This window comes from Coregonus clupeaformis, unplaced genomic scaffold (assembly GCF_020615455.1).
Source record: "Coregonus clupeaformis isolate EN_2021a unplaced genomic scaffold, ASM2061545v1 scaf0113, whole genome shotgun sequence".
NCBI classification, from domain to species: domain Eukaryota; kingdom Metazoa; phylum Chordata; class Actinopteri; order Salmoniformes; family Salmonidae; genus Coregonus; species Coregonus clupeaformis.
The window spans coordinates 264,385-283,105 of NW_025533568.1; the positions used below are offsets into that span (position 1 = coordinate 264,385).

Sequence of the window (18,721 nt, forward strand, 5' to 3'; positions counted from 1 at the left end):
ACTCCGTCAAAACTTGAGACATTTTATAGTGGCCTTTTATTGTTCCCAGCAGGTGTTTTTATATTTTTGTTCAGTATAGCATCACCAAGATTTTTTTTTCTAGTAGTGGGTGGGGTAAGACAACGCTGTTTTAGGACTGCTCCTTTTCATACAGCTTAAAAACAACTCTTTTGTGACCCTATTGAAATTACAATCCTCACTTCTTCTCAAGGGCCACTTTCAGCCTTTCTGACATCACAAGTCATTGGCTGACATTGTCTCTCCTCCATGCTCATTGGTTCATGTATAAATCTCCTCCAGTCCCATTGGCTAACTCACACGTCCCCTCCCTTCTGATTGGCTGATTCCTGTCCCTGTACTCACCATAAAAGAAGGTGCCTGGCGCTCCGTCTCCTTTCAGCAGAGTGACGGTCTCAGGATCGAACCGCAACCACAACCCAACCGCTAGGACCAACGAGCCCATCAACTAGAGAGAGGAGAGAGGAGGAGAGAGGAGGAGAGAGATAAGCGAGAGATAGAGAAGGCTATTTACTCACATTTTCCCTCAACAACAGCCCATCAACATCCACCTACATCGCACACACACTCTCTCTCTCCTCTCCTCTCCTCTCCTCTCCTCTCCTCTCCTCTCCTCTCCTCTCCTCTCCTCTCCTCTCCTCTCCTCTCCTCTCCTCTCCTCTCCTCTCCTCTCCTCTCCCCTTAGGCCTTGTCTAGGACAATTCCATGTAAAATCTCCCTCAGCTTTTTATGCGACCATATTTTCAATTTTACTCTTAAATATCTGCTCCGGATTTACATTCAAAGATGTCTGCAGAAAGGATGAGTTAGACATGTTTTATATTGGTTACTGAACTACAGTAGGGGAAGTGGATTTACATCTGGCAACGGAATTACATCATGGGTCCCTGATCTGTACTATACAGAAATACATAATTATGGATATGAATATCATTCTCTTCATGGTAATATATCCTAAATAGGTACACACTTCATTTGCTTATTTGGCTTCTACACACTGGATATTATTGTAATGACCTCCTTCCCCAAACAAGACCACATTTGGTTGGTCCAGACCAGACCAAATCTGAACCAATCATAGATGTCTATTTTTCACAAGTTTGGACATCAATGTACAGCACAGTAGAGTTCAGTACTGTTCAGTAGAGTAGAGCTCAGTAGAGTAGAGTTCAGTAGAGTTCAGTACTGTTCAGTACAGTATAGTTCAGTTCAGTAGAGGAAGTATAGTAGATACTTTTTGGCCATTTCAGCCACACCCGTTGCTGCAATCTCCATAGACAAACATTGGCCGTAGAATGGCCCGTACTGAAGAGCTCAGTGACTTTCAACGTGGCACCGTCATAGGATGGCACCTTTCCAACAAGTCAGTTCGTCTAATGTCTGCCCTGCTAGAGCTGCCCCGGTCAACTGTAAGTGCTGTTATTGTGAAGTGGAAACATCTAGGAGCAACAACGGCTCAGCCACGAAGTGGTAGGCCACACAAGCTCGCTTCACAATCTGGCAGTCCGACAGACGAATCTGGGTTTGGCGAATGCCAGGAGAACCCTACCTACCCGAATACATAGTGCCAAATGTAAAGTTTGGTGGAGGAGGAATGATTGTCTGGGGCTGTTTTTCATGATTCAGGCTAGGCCTCTTAGTTCCAGGGAAGGGAAAGCAAAGCTACAGCATACAATGACATTCTAGACGATTCTGTGCTTCCAACTTTGTGGCAACAGTTTGGGGAAGGCCCTTTCCTGTTTCAGCATGACAATACCCCCGTGCACAAAGCGAGGTCCATACAGAAATGGTTTGTTGAGATAGATGTTGAAGAACTTGACTTTCCTGCACAGAGCCCTGATCTCAAACCCATCGGACACCTTTGGGATGAATAGGAATGCTGACTGCGAGCCAGGCCTAATCGCCCAACACCAGTGCCCGACCTCACTAATGCTCTTGTGGCTGAAGGAAGCAAGTCCCCCGCAGCAATGTTCCAACATCTAGTGGAAAGCCTTCCCAGAAGAGTGGAGGCTGTTATAGCAGCAAAGGGGGGGACCAACTCCAGATTAATGCCCATGACTTTGGAATGAGATGTTCGACGAGCAGATGTCCACATACTTTTGGTCATGTAGCCGACCGCGACCGGGAAACCCATGGGGCGGCGCACAATTGGCCCAGCGTCGTCCAGGGTAGGGGAGGGAATGGTCGGCAGGGATGTAGCTCAGTTGGTAGAGCATGGCGTCTGCAACGCCAGGGTTGTGGGTTCGATTCCCACGGGGGGCCAGTATGAAAAATAAAATAATGTATGCACTCACTAACTGTAAGTCGCTCTGGATAAGAGCGTCTGCTAAAATGACAAAAAATAATAATAATTCAACTAGACAGAGCGACAGACAGAGAGAGAGAGAGAGAGAGAGAGAGAGAGACAGACAGAAAGCAAGGCAGACAGTAGCAGGAGACCCTATGAGCTGAACATAACAGTATACCAGTGGAAGGAGGACAGTAGCAGGAGACCCTATGAGCTGAACATAACAGTATACCAGTGGAAGGAGGACAGTAGCAGGAGACCCTATGAGCTGAACATAACAGTATACCAGTGGAAGGGAGGACAGTAACAGGAGACCCTATGAGCTGAACATAACAGTATACCAGTGGAAGGAGGACAGTAGCAGGAGACCCTATGAGCTGAACATAACAGTATACCAGTGGAAGGAGGACAGTAGCAGGAAACCCAACTGTGGTTGGTGACTATTATAATTTCCCATTGTAGACAATTCAGTTGCAGTAATTCCGTTACAGATTTTTTTGGTAATTCCGTTACCAATTTGGTAACAGAATTTTGAGTTTTAATCACTTAATAATTGATAAACAAACTTGATATCAGTAAAAAATCAAATCACTAAATAATTGGTACCTTTACTTGTTACTTCTGTGAAGTTTCTTTATCCTCCCTCATCAGGGAGAGAAATGTGAAAATATCTTAAAGAGACAGTATGTGCGTTTGTGGTAATTTAATTACAAGGCAATGCATGCTAAACACACAGAAGGCAATGCATGCTAAACACACAGAAGGCAAAGCATGCTAAACACACAGAAGGCAATGCATGCTAAACACACAGAAGGCAATGCATGCTAAACACACAGAAGGCAAAGCATGCTAAACACACAGAAGGCAATGCATGCTAAACACACAGAAGGCAATGCATGCTAAACACACAGAAGGCAATGCATGCTAAACACACAGAAGGCAATGCATGCTAAACACACAGAAGGCAATGCATGCTAAACACACAGAAGGCAATGCATGCTAAACACACAGAAGGCAATGCATGCTAAACACACAGAAGGCAATGCATGCTAAACACACAGAAGGCAATGCATGCTAAACACACAGAAGGCAATGCATGCTAAACACACAGAAGGCAATGCATGCTAAACACACAGAAGGCAATGCATGCTAAACACACAGAAGGCAATGCATGCTAAACACACAGAAGGCAATGCATGCTAAACACACAGAAGGCAATGCATGCTAAACACACAGAAGGCAATGCATGCTAAACACACAGAAGGCAAAGAATTTCTCCAAAATGAAATATAAGTGTTGATATTCGTATGCAGGATCCTTTACTTCAACATTATTGTGTTTTGATGTATTTCTAATATCTTTTAAGACTTTTTCTGGTAGATGTTTTCTAAGACCGTATTTTTTTAAGCCTGTGCTTATTCCTAATTTTAAGGATGGAAAATGTATATGAAGCGACCCACACACACACAAGCGCACACCTACTTCACAGACACACACACACACACACACACACACACACACACACACACACACACACACACACACACACACACACACACACACACACACACACACACACACACACACACACACACACACACACACACACACACACACACACACAACCTAAACCGGATAATTGGGGAAAACGTTCTTCTTGCAAAGCAATCAAATTTATTAATTAACAGAATTATATTAATCTGACTTCACAATAATCGTATTATTGTGTGCATGCAACCGTCGGGAAGAGGAGAGAGAGGGTCAGGAAGAGGAGAGAGAGGGTCAGGAAGAGGAGAGAGAGGGTCAGGAAGAGGAGAGAGAGGGTCAGGAAGAGGAGAGAGAGGGTCAGGAAGAGGAGAGGACCAATGACTACAAGAGAGTGTGAGGGATAGAGTAGAGAGGGGGAGAGAGGGGGGAGAGGGAGAGGGGGGGAGGGGAGAGGAGAGAGGGGAGAGAGAGGAGAGAGAGGGGAGAGAGAGGAGAGGGGGGTAGAGGAGAGATGGAGAGGAGGAGATAGAGGAGAGAGGGAGAGAGAGGAGAGAGGGGTGGAGAGAGGGAGGGGAGAGGGGAGAGAGGGGAGAGGGGGAGGGGAGAGAAGGGGGAGAGGAGAGATAGAGGAGAGAGGAGGGAGGGTGGAGGGAGAGGGGATAGAGGAGAGGGGAGAGGGGGGATAGAGGAGAGAGAGGGAGAGAGCAGAGATGGGGGGAGAGAGAGGGGGATAGAGGAGAGAGAGGAGGAGAGAGGGAGAGGGGGAGAGGGGGATAGAGGGAGAGAGGGGGAGAGGGATGGAGGGGGGAGGAGGAGACAGGGGGAGAGGGGGAGAGGGGGGATAGAGGAGAGAGGGGGAGAGAGGATGGAGGGGGAGAGAGGAGACAGGGGGAGAGAGGAGAGGGGGAGAGGGGGATAGAGGAGAGAGAGGGGAGAGAGGATGGAGGGGAGAGGAGACAGGGGAGAGAGGGGAGGGGGGAGAGGGGGATAGAGGGGAGAGAGGGGAGAGAGAGAGGGGAGAGGGGGGATAGAGGAGAGAGGGGGAGAGAGGATGGAGGGGGAGAGAGGAGACAGGGGGAGAGAGGAGAGGGGGAGAGGGGGGATAGAGGAGAGAGGGAGAGAGGATGGAGGGGAGAGAGGAGACAGGGGAGAGAGGAGAGGGGGAGAGGGGATAGAGGAGAGAGAGGGAGAGAGGATGGAGGGGGAGAGAGGAGACGGGGAGAGAGGAGAGGGGGAGAGGGGGAATAGAGGAGAGAGGGGGAGAGAGGATGGAGGGGGAGAGAGGAGAGAGAGGGGATAGAGGAGAGAGGGGATAGAGGAGAGAGGGGGGATAGGGGATAGAGAAGAGAGGGGGGATAGAGGAGAGGGTGGGGAGAGGAGAGGGTGGGGAGAGAGGAGAGAAGGGGATAGAGGAGAATAGAGGAGAGAGTGTGTATTTGAGAGTGTGTGTGTGTTTGTGAGAGAGTGTGTGTGTGAGAGAGTGAGTGAGAGTGTTTGTGTGTGTGTGAGAGAGTGAGTGAGTGAGTGAGTGTCCTAGTCTCCTAGCTAGTCTATGGTGAGGTTTATTAGATGGGGTATTTCTGGACACAGTGGAAATATCTGGCTGGGTCTTGGCTGTTATGGGCTTTTTATTGAGGGAGTTTTACAGTGTAGGTTTTAATGGTGTAGTTTAATGGTCGTTTTGGGAGGGTAATTTCCATGAGCAGTAGAACTGTTCTGTTGTCCATATTAGAGGAGAGGAATGAGGACTGATGGTTTGGAAAGCGGCAGGTTATTGGTCTCATTTAACCTGTATCTCAACATAAGTCAATGTGAGCTTTGTAATATCGTTGCCGAAAAGCGACATGAACAGTCGTGGTCAAAAGTTTTGAGAATGACACAAATATAAATGTTCACAAAGTCTGCTGCCTCAGTTTTTATGATGGCAATTTGCATAAACTCCAGAATGTCATGAAGAGTGATCAGATGAATTGCAATTAATTGCAAAGTCCCTCTTTGCCATGAAAATGAACTTAATCCCCCCCAAAACATTTCCACTGCAATTCATCCCTGTCACAAAAGGACCAGCTGACATCATGTCAGTGATTGTCTCGTTAACACAGGTGAGAGTGTTGACGAGGACAAGGCTGGAGATCACTCTGTCATGCTGATTGAGTTAGAATAACAGACTGGAAGCTTTAAAAGGAGGGTGGTGCTTGATATCATTGTTCTTCCTCTGTTAACCATGGTTACCTGCAAGGAAACACGTGCCGTCATCATTGCTTTGCACAAAAAGGGCTTCACAGGCAAGGATATTGCGGCTAGTAAGATTGCACCTAAATCAACCATTTATCGGATCATCAAGAACTTCAAGGAGAGAGGTTCAATTGTTGTGAAGGCTTCAGGGTGCCCAAGAAAGTCCAGCAAGCGCCAGGACCGTCTCCTAAAGTTGATTCAGCTGCGGGATCAGGGCACCACCAGTGCAGAGCTTGCTCAGGAATGGCAGCAGGCAGGTGTGAGTGCATCTGCACGCACAGTGAGGCAAAGACTTTTGGAGGATGGCCTGGTGTCAAGAAGGGCAGCGAGGTAGCCACTTCTCTCCAGGAAAAACATCAGGGACAGACTGATATTCTGCAAAAGGTACAGGGATTGGACTGCTGAGGACTGGGGTAAAGTCATTTTCTCTGATGAATCCCCTTTCTGATTGTTTGGGGCATCCGGAAAACACCTTGTCCGGGGAAGACAAAGTGAGCGCTACCGTCAGTCCTATAATAATAATAATATGCCATTTAGCAGACGCTTTTATCCAAAGCGACTTACAGTCATGCGTGCATACATTTTTGTGTATGGGTGGTCCCGTGGATCGAACCCACTACCTTGGCGTTACAAGCGCCGTGCTCTACCAGCTGAGCTACAGAGGACCACAGCAGTCCTTGTCTGGAGATGACAAGGTGAGCGCTACCATCAGTCCTGTGTCATGCCAACAGTAAAGCATCCTGAGACCATTCATGTGTGGGGTTGCTTCTCAGCCAAGGGAGTGGGCTCACTCACAATTTTGCCTAAGAACACAGCCATGAATAAAGAATGGTACCAACACATCCTCCGAAAGCAACTTCTCCCAACCATCCAAGAACAGTTTGGTGACGAACAATGCCTTTTCCAGCATGATGGAGCACCTTGCCATAAGGCAAAAGTGATAACGGCAGGTAGCTTAATGGTTAAGAGGGCGGCAGGGGCGGCAGGTAGCTTAGTGGTTAAGAGCGTTGTGCCAGTAACTGAAAGGTCGCTGGTTCTAATCCCCGAGCCGACTAGGTGAAAAATCTGTCTGTGCCCTTGAGCAAGGCACTTAACCCTAATTGCTCCTGTAAGTCGCTCTGGATAAGAGCGTCTGCTAAATGACAAAACATTATTATTATTTTTTATATATAAAAAATAAAAAATAAAAAAATAACTAAGTGGCTTGGGGAACAAAACATCGACATTTTGGGTCCATGGCCAGGAAACTCCCCAGACCTTAATCCCATTGAGAATTAGTGGTCAATCCTCAAGAGGCGGGTGGACAAACAAAAACCCACAAATTCTGACAAACTCCAAGCATTGATTATGCAAGAATGGGCTGCCATCAGTCAGGATGTGGCCCAGAAGTTAATTGACAGCATGCCAGGGCGGATTGCAGAGGTCTTGAAAAAGAAGGGTCAACACTGCAAATATTGACTCTTTGCATAAACTTAATGTAATTGTCAATAAAAGCCTTTGACACTTATGGAATGCTTATAATTATACTTCAGTATACCATAGTAACATCTGACAAAATATCTAAAAACACTGAAGCAGCAAACTTTGTGAAGACCAATACTTGTGTTATACTCAAAACTTTTGACCACGACTGTAGATCTAAGGTCTGAGAGAGAGGGAGAGAGGTAGGGGGGGTTGGAGAGAGTAATGAAAATCAAAGGAAAGTATGAGCGGGGAGGGGTGGGACAAACCCCACTGTGTAATGAGAGAGTGGAGGAAAGTGGGTTAGGGAGTTTAGAAGGTGACACCCTGTTCTATGATGTTGTTTAAGAATCTGCACTGCCACTGCCTCATACAAACCCTCTCTCCTCCTCTACCTTCCTCTTCTCCTCTACCTTCCTCTTCCTTCCTCTCCTCCTCTACCTTCCTCTCCTCCTCCTCTACCTTCCTCTCCTCCTCTACCTTCCTATTCTCCTCTCATTCTCTTCTCCTCTACCTTCCCACTCCTCCTCTACCTTCTTCTTCTCCTCTCCTTCTCTTTAACATTCCTCTCCTCCTCTACCTTCCTCTCCTCCTCTCCTTCTCTTCTACCTTCCTCTCCTCCTCTACCTTCCTGTCCTCCTCTACCTTCCTCTCCTCCTCTACCTTCCTATCCTCCTCTACCTTCCTCTCCTCCTCTACCTTCCCTCTCCTCCTCTACCTTCCTCTCCTCCTCAACCTTCCTCTCCTCCTCTACCTTCCTCTCCTCCTCTAACTTCCTCTCCTCCTCTACCTTCCTCTTCTCCTCTACCTTCCTCTCCTCCTCTAACTTCCTCTCCTCCTCTACCTTCCTCTTCTCCTCTACCTTCCTCTCCTCCTCTACCTTCCTCTCCTCCTCTAACTTCCTCTCCTCCTCTACCTTCCTCTTCTCCTCTACCTTCCTCTCCTCCTCTACCTTCATCTTCTCCTCTACCTTACTCTCCTCCTCTACCTTCCTCCCCTCCTCTACCTTCCTCTTCTCCTCTACCTTCCTCTTCTCCTCTCATTCTCTTCTCCTCAACCTTCCTCTCCTCCTCTCCTTCTCTTCTACCTTCCTCTTCTCCTCTACCTTCCTCTTCTCCTCTACCTTCCTCTCCTCCTCTGCCTTCCTCTCCTCCTCTACCTTCCTCTTCTCCTCTACCTTCCTCTTCTCCTCTCCTTCTCTTCTACCTTCCTCTCCTCCTCTACCTTCCTCTTCTCCTCTACCTTCCTCTCCTCCTCTACCTTTCTCTCCTCCTCTACCTTCCTCTTCTCCTCTACCTTCCTATCCTCCTCTACCTTCCCTCTCCTCCTCTACCTTCCTCTCCTCCTCAACCTTCCTCTCCTCCTCTACCTTCCTCTCCTCCTCTAACTTCCTCTCCTCCTCTACCTTCCTCTTCTCCTCTACCTTCCTCTCCTCCTCTACCTTCCTCTCCTCCTCTAACTTCCTCTCCTCCTCTACCTTCCTCTTCTCCCTCTACCTTCCTCTCCCTCCTCTACCTTCATCTTCTCCTCTACCTTACTCTCCTCCTCTACCTTCCTCCCCTCCTCTACCTTCCTCTTCTCCTCTACCTTCCTCTTCTCCTCTCATTCTCTTCTCCTCAACCTTCCTCTCCTCCTCTCCTTCTCTTCTACCTTCCTCTTCTCCTCTACCTTCCTATTCTCCTCTCATTCTCTTCTCCTCTACCTTCCCACTCCTCCTCTACCTTCTTCTTCTCCTCTCCTTCTCTTTAACATTCCTCTCCTCCTCTACCTTCCTCTCCTCCTCTCCTTCTCTTCTACCTTCCTCTCCTCCTCTACCTTCCTGTCCTCCTCTACCGTCCTCTCCTCCTCTACCTTCCTCTCCTCTTCTACCTTTCTCTCCTCCTCTACTGTCCTCTTCTCCTCTACCTTCCTCTTCTCCTCTACCTTCCTCTCTCCTCTGCCTTCCTCTCCTCCTCTACCTTCCTCTTCTCCTCTACCTTCCTCTTCTCCTCTCCTTCTCTTCTACCTTCCTCTCCTCCTCTACCTTCCTCTTCTCCTCTACCTTCCTCTCCTCCTCTACCTTTCTCTCCTCCTCTACCTTCCTCTTCTCCTCTACCTTCCTATCCTCCTCTACCTTCCTCTCCTCCTCTACCTTCCCTCTCCTCCTCTACCTTCCTCTCCTCCTCAACCTTCCTCTCCTCCTCTACCTTCCTCTCCTCCTCTAACTTCCTCTCCTCCCTCTACCTTCCTCTTCTCCTCTACCCTTCCTCTCCTCCTCTACCTTCCCTCTCCTCCTCTAACTTCCTCTCCTCCTCTACCTTCCTCTTCTCCTCTACCTTCCCTCTCCTCCTCTACCTTCCTCTTCTCCTCTACCTTACTCTCCCTCCTCTACCTTCCTCCCCTCCTCTACCTTCCTCTTCTCCTCTACCTTCCTCTTCTCCTCTCATTCTCTTCTCCTCAACCTTCCTCTCCTCCTCTCCTTCTCTTCTACCTTCCTCTTCTCCTCTACCTTCCTATTCTCCTCTCATTCTCTTCTCCTCTACCTTCCCACTCCTCCTCTACCTTCTTCTTCTCCTCTCCTTCTCTTTAACATTCCTCTCCTCCTCTACCTTCCTCTCCTCCTCTCCTTCTCTTCTACCTTCCTCTCCTCCTCTACCTTCCTCTCCTCCTCTACCGTCCTCTCCTCCTCTACCTTCCTCTCCTCTTCTACCTTTCTCTCCTCCTCTACTGTCCTCTTCTCCTCTACCTTCCTCTTCTCCTCTACCTTCCTCTCCTCCTCTGCCTTCCTCTCCTCCTCTACCTTCCTCTTTTCCTCTACCTTCTTCTTCTCCACTACCTTCCTCTTCTCCTCTATCTTCCTCTTCTCCTCTCCTCTCCTCCTCTACCTTCCTCTCCACCTTCCTCTCCTCCTCTATCTTCCTCTCCTCCTCTACCTTCCTCTTCTCCTCTCATTCTCTTCTCGTCTACCTTCCCTCTCCTCCTACCTTCCTCTTCTCCTCTACCTTCCTCTTCTCCTCTCCTTCTCTTCTACCTTCCTCTCCTCCTCTACCTTCCTCTTCTCCTCTACCTTCCTCTCCTCCTCTACCTTCCCTCTCCTCCTCTACCTTCCTATCCTCCTCTACCTTCCTATCCTCCTCTACCTTCCTCTTCTCCTCTACCTTCCTCTCCTCCTCTACCTTCCTCTCCTCCTCTACCTTCCTCTCCTCCTCTACCTTCCTCTCCTCCTCTACCTTCCTCTTCTCCTCGACCTTCCTCTCCTCCTCTAACTTCCTCTCCTCCTCTACCTTCCTCTCCCTCCTCTGCCTTCCTCTCCTCCTCTACCTTCCTCTTTTCCTCTACCTTCTTCTTCTCCACTACCTTCCTCTTCTCCTCTATCTTCCTCTTCTCCTCTCCTCTCCTCCTCTACCTTCCTCTCCACCTTCCTCTCCTCCTCTACCTTCCTCTTCTCCTCTCATTCTCTTCTCCTCTCATTATCTTCTCCTCTACCTTCCCTCTCCTCCTCTACCTTCCTCTTCTCCTCTACCTTCCTCTTCTCCTCTCCTTCTCTTCTACCTTCCTCTCCTCCTCTACCTTCCTCTTCTCCTCTACCTTCCTCTCCTCCTCTACCTTTCTCTCCTCCTCTACCTTTCTCTCCTCCTCTACCTTTCTCTCCTCCTCTACCTTCCTCTTCTCCTCTACCTTCCTATCCTCCTCTACCTTCCTCTCCTCCTCTACCTTCCCTCTCCTCCTCTACCTTCCTCTCCTCCTCAACCTTCCTCTCCTCCTCTACCTTCCTCTCCTCCTCTAACTTCCTCTCCTCCTCTACCTTCCTCTTCTCCTCTCCTTCTCTCCTCCTCTACCTTCCTCTCCTCCTCTACCTTCCTCTTCTCCTCTACCTTCCTATTCTCCTCTCATTCTCTTCTCCTCTACATTCCCACTCCTCCTCTACCTTCTTCTTCTCCTCTCATTCTCTTTAACATTCCTCTCCTCCTCTACCTTCCTCTCCTTCTCTTCTACCTTCCTCTCCTCCTCTACCTTCCTCTCCTCCTCTACCGTCCTCTCCTCCTCTACCTTTCTCTCCTCCTCTACTGTCCTCTTCTCCTCTACCTTCCTCTTCTCCTCTACCTTCCTCTCCTCCTCTACCTTCCTCTTTTCCTCTACCTTCCTCTTCTCCACTACCTTCCTCTTCTCCTCTATCTTCCTCTTCTCCTCTCCTCTCCTCCTCTACCTTCATCTCCACCTTCCTCTCCTCCTCTATCTTCCTCTCCTCCTCTACCTTCCTCTTGTCCTCTCATTCCCTCTCCTCCTCTACCTTCCTCTTCTCCTCTCCTTCTCTTCTACCTTCCTCTCCTCCTCTACCTTCCTCTTCTCCTCGACCTTCCTCTCCTCCTCTACCTTCCTCTCCTCCTCTCCTCCTCTTCTACCTTCCTCTCCTCCTCTACCTTCCTCTTCTCCTCTACCTTCCTCTTCTCCTCTCATTCTCTTATCCTCTACCTTCCCTCTCCTCCTCTACCTTCCTCTTCTCCTCTACCTTCCTCTTCTCCTCTACCTTCCTCTTCTACCTTCCTCTCCTCCTCTACCTTCCTCTTCTCCTCTACCTTCCTCTCCTCCTCTACATTCCTCTCCTCCTCTACCTTTCTCTCCTCCTCTACCTTTCTCTCCTCCTCTACCTTCCTCTTCTCCTCTACCTTCCTATCCTCCTCTACCTTCCTCTCCTCCTCTACCTTCCTCTCCTCCTCAACCTTCCTCTCCTCCTCTACCTTCCTCTCCTCCTCTAACTTCCTCTCCTCCTCTACCTTCCTCTCCTCCTCTACCTTCATCTTCTCCTCTACCTTACTCTCCTCCTCTACCTTCCTCTCCTCCTCTACCTTCCTCTTCTCCTCTACCTTCCTCTTCTCCTCTCATTCTCTTCTCCTCTACCTTCCTCTCCTCCTCTCCTTCTCTTCTACCTTCCTCTCCTCCTCTACCTTCCTCTTCTCCTCTACCTTCCTATTCTCCTCTCATTCTCTTCTCCTCTACCTTCCCACTCCTCCTCTACCTTCTTCTTCTCCTCTCCTTCTCTTTAACATTCCTCTCCTCCTCTACCTTCCTCTCCTTCTCTTCTACCTTCCTCTCCTCCTCTACCTTCCTCTCCTCCTCTACCGTCCTCTCCTCCTCTACCTTTCTCTCCTCCTCTACTGTCCTCTTCTCCTCTACCTTCCTCTTCTCCTCTACCTTCCTCTCCTCCTCTGCCTTCCTCTCCTCCTCTACCTTCCTCTACCTTCCTCTTCTCCACTACCTTCCTCTTCTCCTCTATCTTCCTCTTCTCCTCTCCTCTCCTCCTCTACCTTCCTCTCCACCTTCCTCTCCTCCTCTATCTTCCTCTCCTCCTCTACCTTCCTCTTGTCCTCTCATTCTCTTCTCCTCTACCTTCCCTCTCCTCCTCTACCTTCCTCTTCTCCTCTCCTTCTCTTCTACCTTCCTCTCCTCCTCTACCTTCCTCTTCTCCTCTACCTTCCTCTCCTCCTCTACCTTCCTCTCCTCCTCTACCTTTCTCTCCTCCTCTACCTTCCTCTCCTCCTCTACCTTCCCTCTCCTCCTCTACCTTCCTATCCTCCTCTACCTTCCCTCTCCTCCTCTACCTTCCTCTTCTCCTCTACCTTCCTCTCCTCCTCTACCTTCCTCTCCTCCTCTCATTCTCTTCTCCTCTACCTTCCCTCTCCTCCTCTACCTTCCTCTTCTCCTCTCCTTCTCTTTAACATTCCTCTCCTCCTCTACCTTCCTCTCCTCCTCTACCTTCCTCTCCTCCTCTACCTTCCTCTTCTCCTCTCCTTCTCTTCAACCTTCCTCTCCTCCTCTACCTTCCTCTCCTCCTCTACCTTCCTCTTCTCCTCTACCTTCCTCTCCTCCTCTACCTTCCCTCTCCTCCTCTACCCTCCCTCTCCTCCTCTACCTTCCTCTTCTCCTCTACCTTCCTCTTCTCCTCTACCTTCCTCTCCTCCTCTACCTTCCTCTCCTCCTCTACCTTCTTCTTCTCCTCTACCTTCCTCTCCTCCTCTACCTTCCTCTCCTCCTCTACCTTCCTCTTCTCCTCTACCTTCCTATTCTCCTCTCATTCTCTTCTCCTCTACATTCCCACTCCTCCTCTACCTTCTTCTTCTCCTCTCATTCTCTTTAACATTCCTCTCCTCCTCTACCTTCCTCTCCTTCTCTTCTACCTTCCTCTCCTCCTCTACCTTCCTCTCCTCCTCTACCGTCCTCTCCTCCTCTACCTTTCTCTCCTCCTCTACTGTCCTCTTCTCCTCTACCTTCCTCTTCTCCTCACCTTCCTCTCCTCCTCTACCTCCTCTTTTCTCTACCTTCCTCTTCTCCACTGCCTTCCTCTTCTCCTCTATCTTCCTCTTCTCCTCTCCTCTCTCCTCCTCTGCCTTCATCTCCACCTTCCTCTCCTCCTCTATCTTCCTCTCCTCCTCTACCTTCTCTTGTCCTCTCATTCCCTCTCCTCCTCTACCTTCCTCTTCTCCTCTCCTTCTCTTCTACCTTCCTCTCCTCCTCTACCTTCCTCTTCTCCTCGACCTTCCTCTCCTCCTCTACCTTCCTCTCCTCCTCTCCTCCTCTTCTACCTCCTCTCCTCCTCTACCTTCCTCTTCTCCTCTACCTTCCTCTTCTCCTCTCATTCTCTTATCCTCTACCTTCCCTCTCCTCCTCTACCTTCCTCTTCTCCTCTACCTTCCTCTTCTCCTCTCCTTCTCTTCTACCTTCCTCTCCTCCTCTACCTTCCTCTTCTCCTCTACCTTCCTCTCCTCCTCTACATTCCTCTCCTCCTCTACCTTTCTCTCCTCCTCTACCTTTCTCTCCTCCTCTACCTTCCTCTTCTCCTCTACCTTCCTATCCTCCTCTACCTTCCTCTCCTCCTCTACCTTCCTCTCCTCCTCAACCTTCCTCTCCTCCTCTACCTTCCTCTCCTCCTCTAACTTCCTCTCCTCCTCTACCTTCCTCTCCTCCTCTACCTTCATCTTCTCCTCTACCTTACTCTCCTCCTCTACCTTCCTCTCCTCCTCTACCTTCCTCTTCTCCTCTACCTTCCTCTTCTCCTCTCATTCTCTCCTCCTCTCCTTCTCTTCTACCTTCCTCTCCTCCTCTACCTTCCTCTTCTCCTCTACCTTCCTATTCTCCTCTCATTCTCTTCTCCTCTACCTTCCCACTCCTCCTCTACCTTCTTCTTCTCCTCTCCTTCTCTTTAACATTCCTCTCCTCCTCTACCTTCCTCTCCTTCTCTTCTACCTTCCTCTCCTCCTCTACCTTCCTCTCCTCCTCTACGTCTCTCTCCTCCTCTACCTTTCTCTCCTCCTCTCTGTCCTCTTCTCCTCTACCTTCCTCTTCTCCTCTACCTTCCTCTCCTCCTCTGCCTTCCTCTCCTCCTCTACCTTCCTCTTTTCCTCTACCTTCCTCTTCTCCCCTACCTATCTCTTCTCACTCTATCTTCCTCTTCTCCTCTCCTCTCCTCCTCTACCTTCCTCTCCACCTTCCTCTCCTCCTCTATCTTCCTCTCCTCCTCTACCTTCTCTTGCTCTCATTCTCTTCTCCTCTACCTTCCCTCTCCTCCTCTACCTTCCTCTTCTCCTCTCCTTCCTTCTACCTTCCTCTCCTCCTCTACCTTCCTCTTCTCCTCTACCTTCCTCTCCTCCTCTACCTTCCTCTCCCTCCTCTCCCTTTCTCTCCTCCTCTACCTTCCTCTCCTCCTCTACCTTCCCTCTCCTCCTCTACCTTCCTATCCTCCCTCTACCTTCCTCTCCTCCTCTACCTTCCCTCTCTCCTCTACCTTCCTCTTCTCCCTCTACCTTCCTCTCTCCCTCTACCTTCCTCTCCTCCTCTCATTCTCTTCTCCCTCTACCTTCCCTCTCCTCCTCTACCTTCCTCTTCTCTCTCTCCTTCTCTTTAACATTTCCTCTCCTCCTCTACGCTTCTCTCCTCCCTCTACCTTCCTCTCCTCCTCTACCTTCCTCTTCTCCTCTCCTTCTCTTCAACCTTCCTCTCCTCCTTTACCTTCTCTCCTCCCTCTACCTTCCTCTTCTCCTCTACCTTCTCTCCTCTCTGCGCTTCCCTCTCCTCCTCTACCTTCCTCTCCTTCTCTACCTTCCTCTTCTCCTCTACCTTCCTCTTCTCCTCTACCTTCCTCTCCTCCTCTACCTTCCTCTCCTCCTCTACCTTCCTCTTCTCCTCTACCTTCCTCTTCTCCTCTACCTTCCTCTTCTCCTCTACCTTCCTCTCCTCCTCTCATTATCTCTTCCTCTACCTTCTTCTTCTCCTCTACCTTCCTCTCCTCCTCTACCTTCCTCTCCTCCTACCTTCCTCTTCTCCTCTACCTTCCTCTTCTCCTCTACCTTCCTCTCCCTTCCTCTCCTCCTCTACCTTCCTCTCCTCCTACCTTCCTCTTCTCCTCTACCTTCCTCTCCTCCTCTACCTTCCTCTCCTCCTCTCATTATCTCCTCCTCTACCTTCCTCTCCTCCTCTACCTTCCTCTCCTTCTCTCCTTCTCTACCTTCCTCTCCTCCTCTCCTTATCTCCTCCTCACCTTCCTCTACCTTCCTCTCCTCCTCTACCTTCCTCTCCTCCTCTCCTTCTCTTCTCCGCTCCCTCTCCCTCTCCTCTTATCTGTAATCAGCTGTAGTCAACCACTATATGACTGTTTAAGGCCATTAGAATGGTGTTTAGGTGTCCTTGTCTCCTAGGCTCAGAGTTGTCTACATATAGAACTATGCATGTCATTTATAAAGGGGTTGGCTATTGGCTACAGACAGTGGTATGTCTAAATACAGCTAGGTACCTCAGCCCAAAGGGGTTTTACTCTGTTATGTCTGCCAGGGTAAGTTAAGGACTCATAAACACTGAGAAATCTAGGTGTGTGGCTGTGTGTGCAATGTGTTTTCATTTAACAGCGGAGGGCTCTGCTGAATATTTGCCACCACTCAAAAAAAATATGATTGACAATATGGTGGGAGATGGCATTGACCACGCCCAGTATCCCCCACGCAAACTTTAACACCACTGCTGTCTCTCTATCCTCTCCTCTCCTCTCCTGTCTGGTCTCTCTATCCTCTCCTCTCCTGTCTGGTCTCTCTATCCTCTCCTCTCCTGTCTGGTCTCTCTATCCTCTCCTCTCTGTCTGGTCTCTCTATCCTCTCCCTCCTGTCTGGTCTCTCTATCCTCTCCTCTCCTGTCTGGTCTCTCTATCCTCTCTCTCCTGTCTGGTCTCTCTATCCTCTCCTCTCTATCCTGTCTGGTCTCTCTATCCTCTCCTCTCCTGTCTGGTCTCTCTATCCTCTCCTCTCCTGTCTGGTCTCTCTATCCTCTCCTCTCCTGTCTGGTCTCTCTATCCTCTCCTCTCCTGTCTGGTCTCTCTATCCTCTCCTCTCCTCTCCTGTCTGGTCTCTCTATCCTCTCCTCTCCTGTCTGGTCTCTCTATCCTCTCCTCTCCTGTCTGGTCTCTCTATCCTCTCCTCTCCTGTCTGGTCTCTCTATCCTCTCCTCTCCTCTCCTCTCCTGTCTTCTCCTGTCTGGTCTCTCTATCCTCTCCTCTCCTGTCTGGTCTCTCTATCCTCTCCTGTCCTCTCCTGTCTGGTCTCTCTATCATCTCTTCTCCTGTCTGGTCTCTCTATCCTCTCCTCTCCTGTCTGGTCTCTCTATCCTCTCCTGTCCTCTCCTGTCTGGTCTCTCTATCCTCTCCTCTCCTGTCTGGTCTCTCTATCCTCTCCTGTCCTCTCCTGTCTGGTCTCTCTATCCTCTCCTCTCCTGTCTGGTCTCTCTATCCTCTCCTCTCCTGTCTGGTCTCTCTATCCTCTCCTCTCCTGTCTGGTCTCTCTATCCTCTCCTCTCCTCTCCTGTCTGATCTCTCTATCCTGTCCTCTCCTGTCAGGTCTCTCTATCCTCTCCTGTCCTCTCCTGTCTGGTCTCTCTATCCTCTCCTGTCTTCTCCTGTCTGGTCTCTCTATCCTCTCCTGTCTGGTCTCTCTATCCTCTCCTCTCCTGTCTGGTCTCTCTATCCTCTCCTGTCTGGTCTCTCTCTCCTCTCCTCTCCTCTCCTGTCTGGTCTCTCTATCCTCTCCTCTCCTGTCTGGTCTCTCTATCCTCTCCTCTCTGTCTGGTCTCTCTATCCTCTCCTCTCCTGTCTGGTCTCTCTATCCTCTCCTCTCCTGTCTGGTCTCTCTATCCTCTCCTCTCCTGTCTGGTCTCTCTATCCTCTCCTCTCCTGTCTGGTCTCTCTATCCTCTCCTCTCCTGTCTGGTCTCTCTATCCTCTCCTCTCCGGTCTGGTCTCTCTATTCTCTCCTCTCCTCTCCTGTCTGGTCTCTCTATCCTCTCCTCTCCTGTCTGGTCTCTCTATCCTCTCCTCTCCGGTCTGGTCTCTCTATCCTCTCCTGTCTGGTCTCTCTATCCTCTCCTCTCCTCTCCTGTCTGGTCTCTCTCTCCTCTCCTGTCTGGTCTCTCTATCCTCTCCTCTCCTGTCTGGTCTCTCTATCCTCTCCTCTCCTGTCTGGTCTCTCTCTCCTCTCCTCTCCTGTCTGGTCTCTCTATCCTCTCCTCTCCTGTCTGGTCTCTATATCCTCTCCTCTCCTGTCTGGTCTCTCTATCCTCTCCTCTCCTGTCTGGTCTCTCTATCCTCTCCTCTCCTGTCTGGTCTCTCTATCCTCTCCTCTCCTCTCCTGTCTTCTCCTGTCTGGTCTCTCTATCCTCTCCTCTCCTGTCTGGTCTCTCTATCCTCTCCTCTCCTGTCTGGTCTCTCTATCCTCTCCTCTCCTGTCTGGTCTCTCTATCCTCTCCTCTCCTGTCTGGTCTCTCTATCCTCTCCTCTCCTCTCCTGTCTGGTCTCTCTATCCTGTCCTCTCCTGTCTGGTCTCTCTATCCTCTCCTGTCCTCTCCTGTCTGGTCTCTCTATCCTCTCCTGTCCTCTCCTGTCTGGTCTCTCTATCCTCTCCTGTCTGGTCTCTCTATCCTGTCCTCTCCTGTCTGGTCTCTCTATTCTCTCCTCTCCTGTCTGGTCTCTCTATCTCTCTTCTCCTGTCTGGTCTCTCTATCCTCTCTGTCTGAGTCTCTCTATTCTCTCTCCTCTCCTGTCTGGTCTCTCTATCCTCTCCTGTCCTCTCCTGTCTGGTCTCTCTATCCTCTCCTCTCCCTTCCTGTCTGGTCTCTCTATCCTCTCCTCTCCTGTCTGGTCTCTCTATCCTCTCCTCTCCTGTCTGGTCTCTCTATCCTCTCACCTGTCTGCTCTCTATCCCTCTCCTCTCCTGTCTGGTCT

At 49.9% G+C, this 18,721-nt stretch overlaps 1 protein-coding gene across 1 annotated transcript in view; it reads right to left on the reverse strand.

Annotated features, from left to right (window-relative positions):
* Nucleotides 1-18,721, reverse strand: part of LOC121587324 (CD9 antigen) — a 120,992-nt gene that overhangs the window by 43,016 nt on the left and 59,255 nt on the right. Inside the window, exon 2 of the mRNA XM_041904231.2 lies at nucleotides 364-466. Within this exon, the coding sequence (XP_041760165.2) occupies nucleotides 364-466 (103 nt within the window). The remainder of the gene's footprint in view (nucleotides 1-363; nucleotides 467-18,721) is intronic.